This window comes from Centruroides vittatus, unplaced genomic scaffold, assembly GCF_030686945.1.
Source record: "Centruroides vittatus isolate TY-2023 unplaced genomic scaffold, ASM3068694v2 contig_2066, whole genome shotgun sequence".
Lineage (NCBI taxonomy): Eukaryota > Metazoa > Arthropoda > Arachnida > Scorpiones > Buthidae > Centruroides > Centruroides vittatus.
The window spans coordinates 155,280-164,473 of NW_027121280.1; the positions used below are offsets into that span (position 1 = coordinate 155,280).

Sequence of the window (9,194 nt, forward strand, 5' to 3'; positions counted from 1 at the left end):
CAACACTGTTAATGGGCCACTCATTTTCCATAAACTTACATAGACCATAGGACGTAGATGGCCCTATAGTCTATGTAATAGCTATAGCTTGACAACATTGCTCTATAGTTCATTAGTATTACGTATCAAAACAAAATAATGACTAGTAAAAACTTAATTTTATTTTAATAACATTAACAATATTACTTTTTATAACGGAAGAAACTATTGTTGTAATTTTAAGGATTATTTCAACTATGCAATGTAAGACTTAATGTTATTCCATTTAGGGCTTCTTGATTTCTAAATGTATTGATAATTGGATTAGTATGGTAAATCTTCAAATCAAGTTTTACTACATATCAAATATTAAAATGATATAAACTTCATATAATATAAATAAGATAAAAAATTTTAAATTAACTAGTTTATAATAATTATAAGTATAGCCTATTATATATATTATAATTGAACGTGTAATTTAACAGGTTTTATCCGAAAAGTATATAGCATTTTGATGATTCAGCTAACATTTACCGTTGGTTTTATAGCTTTATTTTTATACGAGTAAGTACTAGTACACAATAATAAGCCCTTTACAACTAAGTTTGATTATTAATATATTAATGATAATTTTGTTTGTTTGTTTTAAAAATTTGGGTTAATGTAACCCTTGGTGCCAAGATGGCGACTCGTCTCTGATTCCAGCAAGGAAACAGTGGGACACACGTTCTAACCTAACCTATTCTAATAATTTGGTTGCTAATAATTATGGTAATTTATTGGAATAGGTTAGGTTAGGTTAGAACGTGCGTCCCACTGTTTCCTTGCTGGAATCAGAGACGAGTCGCCATCTTGGCACCAAGGGTTACATTAACCAAAATGTTTTTATTTATCTGAAATTGTAAAATGATTTTTTTTGGTATTCATTAAAATATTAAGTTATAAAAAGAATCTTTATTTCAAATTGTAATATTTTAGGGAAAATACCAAGACGTTTGTACAGGAACATAAAGAACTGGTATGGGTTTCTATGTAAGTTTTTTTCCCCCATTTAGTCACTTATTTGATTGGTTTAGCATATGTATAAATTTTATATCAAATTTTAAAGGTATTCGTGATTTATATCGTTAAATAATTGCCATAAGTTAAACTTTTTATCAGTTTTTATTTAATTATTTTTTACTTCATATTCGATTAAATAATTATAAAATGAAAGTATATTTTGTAATGATTAAAAAGTTTTCTTTTGTTTCATTAAAAATATAGATGTGAACAATTCGATTAAAATAAAATTATTAATAGGCTGATTAATTAAAGTTTGTGAATACAATGATTAAAGTAAATAAATAACAATTTCATCAGTTTCTGCCCATATCACATATCTAATAACTCGTGAAGATAAAGCTGAGGAAGCTTAAAAGTATTAGGAGCTATTTAAAACGTTTTTTTTCCTGCTCCAATAAATTAATTGAAGGTTAATACAATTCGAGGTCGTGATATCGTGTGAAAATTGCGAGAATACAGCTTTTATGCACGTTCTTCTATCTCTAAAACTCTCACCGTATCTCTAACTCTATATACTATATATCCGACATAAAAACTAGCTTAAATGTATTTATTGTGATCTCAAATACAGTCAAACCTCGGTTTTCGGACATGATTCGTTCCTAAAAGTTGTTCTAAAACCGAAACCAATTTTCCCATAAGAAACAATATAAAATGGATCTATCCGTTCCTGACTCCCTCAGAACAAAACCTCTTTTTACTTTTTTTAGCCATATTTTATGCTAAAATTACCTAAAAATGCAATGTAATATTGTATTTAATATAATACAGTATTATGTATAATACATTTTTGTTATTTAATTTGACTCACCACCTTTTTAAAGACCTTCTTCGATGCCGTTTATATTACCCGAATATCAATTAACGCGGTTTTTATTAATTTAATTTAAATTCAACTGCGGCGCGTTCAATCGAAAAATGGAAGTAGTATTTTACCTGCACGCGCATTGGAATCTAATCTAAACAGTAACGTCATCGACGATCCATGTTATAACGTTTATTTTTTTTTTTTAACTCTTTCCGCCCTGTGGGCACTAAGAGGGCCTCTTTTAGTAGGCCCATTATGGGTTCGGCCAGGCCCACAATGGGGCGACCGGGTGGTGAGGGACGGGGCCCGACATATCCGAACGGACCACCCCCCGAAAAATTCCTGGGGATTATTCGACCCGTTCGGATTCGATCCCGGGTCCCCCAGAGCGGTAGGCTGCCACCTTTACCGCTCGGCCATCCGGCCGTCCGACGATCCATGTTATAACGTTTAATGATTCCACTAACTTCTGATTCAGTAGTTCTGTCGCTGAATGGTTGCCGAGTAACTTGTTCGACAACCGAGTCATCGTACGGCAACCGGGGCAAATGAGAGTTCTAAATTTGTTCGTGACCCGATTTGTTCGAAAACCGAGGTTTGATTGTATAAGTATCTAAGAAATGTAACACAAACATAACTATCTACTCGGAAACATCAGTACTGGTAACTTTTAAACACTGTACAGTACATCGTTTGACCATAAATTGACACTCTCATCATCTGTTTTTCAATTGAACAATCATAGATAGAATTTAGAGAAATAAATTTATGTAATTTATATTAAACTACTGATACTAGATAGAATAGGTAATTAATTGGCAGTTATTACATATTAAATATATTGTGATTAATATAAGTTAAAAATCTTTTTATGTAAAAAATGATTTATTTCAGGATATTAACATTTGCTATTCTATTCGCCATGATTTGCTTCGAAGATGTAAGAAAGAAAGTACCTGGAAATTACATCTGTCTCTTTTTATTCGTAAGTGATTGTTTTATACATAGCTGAATTATATATTTTATAAATAATGCGATTTTCATTTGCAAACTTAAACTCTACTGTACTTCTATGTCTGTAAAATTTAATCAGATCATTGCATCAACACATGAATATCTGTCTAAAACAGCTAAATATTTTGATTTCCAAGTTTTTAGGAGTTATTTCTGAAGAATTAGGAAATAAATCACTATATGTTTCCTAATTCTTCAGAAATGTGGATGGTAAGTGTTGTGATGGTGTAGTTTAACAATTAACCCAAGACAGTAAAAAAGATCCAACATATCAAATTCTTACATTTACATCACACCTGAAATCTCACAGGAGTATCAGAAATCCTTTATTAAATTTTAACAACATGTTTTTGCTTATGTACAAAGTATACGCTTCTTCAGATGAACAGATACATGTTAAATATTTTGATTGATGCACATTACAATGAATGTAACTGTAACGTTTTACAAAATGTAAATGCCGTTAATTAGCTTGCATTTTAAGTTGTATTGTAATTGAAATTTAAATCCACGACTGTGATAAAATTACATTGCTTTGATACTATCTTATCTCTGATTCTTCAATTGAATATCATTTGCATTATTAACAGTATACAACAACAATAATAATGAGTTAAACAAGAACGATGTTTCTCTGGTACACTAGAAGGTATGCGGATATTCCTACCTTCTAGATATATAGAATACCAATATATAGTAGATAGGTACTGGTATTCTTTATGAACAAATGTGGTTTCCCAAATTATAGAACAAAATGTACAGTTGTTCAGGAAAACTGTTTGTTAATATAACAAACTTTGAAATGTTTGAAAGATTATAGGAACCAAGGTTGGTTCCTGTAATCTTGCAAGCATTTGTTTGTTTTATACCGCAAATAATTTTTTAACTGGATTGTCTAAAAAATTGCATTGTTTATGCGTAAAGAAGTTCTAATATTTGATGTATAATTAATGATGTAATTATTACTTAGGGAGCTGTCCATAAATGACGTCCACACTGGAAAGAAGGGAGCGGGGTTGAGCTTCAATGGTCGTCCGTTTATTTCATTGAATTTTATGCAGTTTATTATATTCAAAAAGGGTTTAAGGGGGGATTGTGTTTTGTTGAACGTCTGAAGAGGGGGTTACAGAAACTTGGACAAGAGGAGGAGGAGGGGAGTAAAAATTTCAAAAAAATGCGGACGTAATATATAGACAGCCCCTTAATCAAATGATTTGTAATATGTAATGAATACCACTTTTCCAATATATTTTAATAGTTGATAACTGATATTATTAGAATTAAAAGTTTTGTGCATCCATAAATGATCGCATACAATGGCGGTCTGAGTCTAAAAATATTGGTTGTCTGGCGGGTGTCTACGTACAAGGCTATCATTTAATTTTTATAAGAAATAAATAAAATTTTCAACAATAATACGTAAATTTCAGTTCTATGCACAAATAATAATGGTACGTCTATATTTTTAATTTATTAAAGATCATTAACATTTTTAACATATTGTCTAATGTTTAAGGGGACCTACTTGCCATCGGGCAAGCTGACATCCTGGTCAGTCTGCCACTGACATTTAAGTCAGTGGCAGACTGACCCAAAAGACTTTTAGTCAAATACATTTTTTGTAATACTTTCAAACATTATTTTGTTTAATAATAATAATAATTTAAATATTATTGTATTATTTATTAAAAATTATTAAATTTTAAATATTAATTAACACGAAATGTTCATGTTAACATTTCATAACCTGAAATATCTAGACGGCCGGATGGCCGAGCGGTCAACGTGGCAGCTTACCGCTCTGGGGGACCCGGGATTGAATAATCCCCAGGAATTTTTCGGGGGGTGGTCCGTTCGGATATGTCGGGCCCCGTCCCTCACCACCCGGTCGCCCCATCGTGGGCCTGGCCGAACCCATAATGGGCTTTCTAAAAGAGGCCCTCTTAGTGCCCATGGGGCGGAAAGAGTTAAAAAAACTTCAGGTTTTTTTTATTTTATTTTTTTTATTTCTATATCTGTTCAAAAGAATTCTTGTTAAATAACATTGGCTTATATTACTTATTTGAAATATTGCCAATTGATACCAACTCTTCAGATGATATCAATATTTCATTTAATATTGATATTCAAAGGATATCTATTAATTGAGGCTGTCTTCGTTCATCATTTCACAGTCCAAAATACAGTGGTACCTCGTACTTCAAATTTAATTCATTCCGGGAGGTCGTTCGAAGTCTGAATACATTTTTCCCATTAGAAATAATGGGAAATGCTTCGAAGCACCGTTCGAACACCGAGGCGAATTTTGCTTCAAAGTACGAGGTACAGTACTGTACATCTGTATCCATTCAGAACAATTTGTGTTAAATGATATCAATCATTATCATTTGAAATATTGAGAATTGACTTAATCTAACATTGATATTACTTCAATTATGCTATTTCAAATGATATCAATTGATATTCTTACTAAGATATAAACAAATAAAAAAACATTTGTTTTATTAAATATAGACCACAGCAGAATCTTTCATGCTAGGAATAATAGCCAGGTGAAATTTTAATCTATTTTATTTATTTTTCATTAAATATGCATTTTGTTAATAATGTTTTATTTATCATAGTGCATATAAAAAAGAAGAAGTATTATATGCTGGAGCAATTTGTGTGGTAAATAAATATATTTATTTAAATATTTTAAAAACATTTTCAATGCTGATAATTTTATTTTATAAAATATTTCAGGTTGTTTTCTTTGCTTTGACTGCTTTTGCGTTTCAAACAAAGGTAAGTGTATTTTATATTAAAAAATACATTTGGGACATGCTCAGCCAAGGTAAATTATTTACAATAAATAAAATAAACTTAAAAACATACAAGGTCAACAAAATACAAATAAATATGAGAATAAGGAAAATATATAATAAAAACTATGAGAGTATAACACATAAGCCAAATATGATTATAAGGGGGACACATAATTCAGGGGTTTTTACGCCCAAATCTTTTTTTCAATGATGTATTTCCAAGCTGAAGATAATGCGTTTGCATCTCTCGCCTTCATGCACTGCTCTCTGATCTTGCTCTTGTAAATCTGAAGATACCAACCTCACAGTCATGTGACTGTGAAATTATCAATAAATGCTGCTTTAAATTTTTTTTATTTAATTGCTTGGTACTAATTATTCGAAACCTATTTCTGTTGTATTCCAAAATGGTTGTAGTATTCAATATATATATATATTATGTATTGATGATGATTAGCTAGAAGGGGTATAACCCACAAATTTCCTACATTTGAGTTCTACAGCAGTTTTATTTAAGGAAGACACTGTGTATTGTCTAGCCAAAAATGGTATAACCAAGGCTTTAATAGTATTGACATTGTGTGTTAGGACATAAGACTGCACTCTCACAAACCAATAAAAGGACATATTCTATTTTAAAGTTGGACCATATTGTCAAAAAACTGAAAATGGAAATCACCAAAAATTCACTAGATTTATACTTATCCCATTGATAGTCTGTGAATAGACCAAAAATGAGTTTAAATGTTGTATTTTAAGTTTGAAATGATTTATAACAGTGATTCCATTATGTAAAAATGTTTCATTCAACAACTTCTAAATATGAAATGTTTTTTACTTCTAATTATGAAAGTAATAATGATTTATTAATGTTAGATATTTATAATTTTAGATTGACTTCACACTGTATTCTGGTTTCCTGTTTGTTGCAATGATTGTGCTAATTATATTTGGATTCGTAACTATATTTCTTCCTCATAACAGAGTAAGTAATATTAAATTTAAAATATTACATTTTAATAATGTTTTTATAAACAGCAAAACATTCTAAGTTATAGACTTGGTTTGATATATTCAATGCCAGTTGTTTTATCTTGTATATTAAATATATTTAATTTAATTTATAAATTACAAACTGTTTTATCCTTATCTCTTACATCTTAAATATAAAAAGAGCCTCATAAACTACATATTTTATTTTATCTATATCCATTTTCCATAAGAGGTGCAGGATCCTTTAATACATTTGAATAAAAGTAACTTTTCATTATTTATTTTACAATGCAAGTCCTAAGATCAATTATCTCCAGTTTGGATTGGAATATGGTGTTGTATTAAGTGTTGATGATCGACCTCTCCTGTCTGGCTGATCTCAATTTATGCTAGTGTGGATAGGGGACTGAGACCAATCAGGTGGGGGAATGAAAGGCCAAACTGATAAATGTCTGTGTCTTAAGGACACAAGGTTATTTCACAGTATCTGTTAATTCTTTAAAAGATTGGATGTTTCGTGAAGCTCCATCATAATGGTTCCTGATTCTTTGTTTCTGACTGCAGAGTCCCCAAGGTCAGGCAAGTGCTGTACATTTTCTCACTGTATCTTACATTTGTCCACTTTTCTTTCTCAATGAGCAGAAAGGCAGTTAATGAAATAGCTGTAACTTTCCACTATCCCATCGCCCAAATTGTAATGCCCAAAGAAGTGGCTGACAATCAAGGCATCAACTCACTGGATTCCACATTGGGAGGTGCTTGTTGAAAGAAGAGTGTCAGAAGTCATTGAAAGGATATCCCTTCAACTTATCCAGCTGAGATAGCTTGAATCTCCAGAGTGCAGGAACTATTTTTAGCGACTTTTCTTTTTGGACTAGTTCTTTAACTAGGACTTATACCTTGACAGAAACTCCAAATGCCATTGTCAAACTTCCATGCCATTCTAGGCTTACAGGAAAGCGGCATCGAACATCTGACGTACATGTTTTCGTGTTTAAAACTTTGGCCTCAACCTCGCTATTATTTAAGAAAAAGGCACCGATAAAAGTAATAGTTTGAATGCTTACTAATTTGAAATTAGTAAAGTTCAAATTAGCAAGGTTTTATTGTAAATTCATTTTATTTATTTTTTACTATAAATGAATTCTAAAATTATTGACTATTATAACAAACAGATAAATTATATTATATTAATTTCAAAATTTATTAAACTAGTCTAATTTAAGAAGTAATTCATTTATCATAATTGTAAAATGTTAGTAATTCAGATTTCATTAATATTTTAGATTTTGAATCTGGTCTATGCTTCTATTGGTGCCCTCATTTTCTCCTTGGTAAATAATAAATTTTTTTAAAAGTTTATTTCTAACAAACTAAAAATGAATTAATTAATTAGATAAAAATATTTATACAATTTCAGTACATTATCTTTGATACTCAGATGATGCTTGGAGGAAAACATAAATATGCGATTTCACCAGAAGAATACATTTTTGCTGTTCTCAATTTGTATTTGGATATTATTAACCTCTTCTTAATGATTCTTCAAATAATCGCCAATGCAACAAGTGAATAATTTGTAACTGAGTTTATAATCAATTCATAATAATCCAAGAAATATACACAATTACATCTTTTTAAAATTCTAAAATATAAATTATTATTATTAAGTGATTTTACAATGCATAAAAATTCATAAATACAGCAAAACAGTACATATATAATAATTACAGAAGTAAAATTTTCTATTTTTGATACCTTTCATATAGCATATTTATAAAAATTGCATTCCATATTTTTATTTAAACTGTTCATATACAGACTTCAAACACTTGATTTTTAATATGCATAGATATTTCAAAATTTTCTATTTTTATATGAAAACTGCAATACAAATACATTGATATTTTGTAAATATACACCCAGTTACTTTAGTGAATTAGCCAAGATTTTTCAGTTAATGTTACCTATGGTTCCAACATGGCAGCTTGTCTCTGATTCCAGCAAATAGAAGAAGGGAAACAGTGGGGATGCACGTTCTAACCTAACCTATTCTAATAAATTACCATAATTATTACCAACAAAATTATTAGAATAGGTTAGGTTAGGTTAGAATGTGCATCTCCAATGTTTCCTTGCTGGAATCAGACGAGCCGCCATCTTGGAACCATAGGTAACATTAGCCGATTTTTTTCATTTGAAAAAATTACTATTAATTAAAAGAAAAAACAAAAAATGTTGTTAGATAAAAAGTTTTAAATTTAAAAAATTACTTGATATATACCATGTTTTCTTAATTTACCATAATGAATAAGTCTGAAAATTGATACACTATACAAAAGTTTTGTGAATTGCTATAGTTATACATTACATCTCAAATGCTCAGGTAATAAATATCATTGCTAGGTTGTTTATGAAAATTCAGAAGATTGTTTTATAAAAGTAAAGAAGCTTTTGTGACTGATATATATTAAGGAACTTAAGAGATAGTTACAACATTCTTATAACATTACATTAAAGTTGGT

At 30.0% G+C, this 9,194-nt stretch overlaps 1 protein-coding gene across 1 annotated transcript; it reads left to right on the top strand.

Moving 5' to 3' along the window:
• The first annotated feature begins 469 nt into the window (after positions 1 to 469).
• LOC136970626 (protein lifeguard 1-like) lies at positions 470 to 8,270 on the top strand. Its single transcript, XM_067265073.1, has 9 exons — positions 470 to 546; positions 961 to 1,014; positions 2,750 to 2,840; positions 5,384 to 5,421; positions 5,494 to 5,539; positions 5,615 to 5,656; positions 6,569 to 6,661; positions 7,956 to 8,003; positions 8,090 to 8,270. Exons 1-9 carry the CDS (start codon positions 497 to 499, stop codon positions 8,243 to 8,245), a joined length of 618 nt encoding a protein of 205 aa, XP_067121174.1. The 5' UTR covers positions 470 to 496; the 3' UTR covers positions 8,246 to 8,270.
• Positions 8,271 to 9,194: the final 924 nt, after the last annotated feature.

Coding starts and splice junctions, on each gene's coding strand:
- LOC136970626 (XM_067265073.1), top strand. CDS start 497: ATGATTCAGCTAACATTTACCGTTGGTTTTATAGCTTTATTTTTATAC. Junction 5,422..5,493: donor ATGCTAGGAATAATAGCCAG/GTGAAATTTTAA, acceptor TATTTATCATAG/TGCATATAAAAAAGAAGAAG. Junction 5,540..5,614: donor ATGCTGGAGCAATTTGTGTG/GTAAATAAATAT, acceptor AAAATATTTCAG/GTTGTTTTCTTTGCTTTGAC.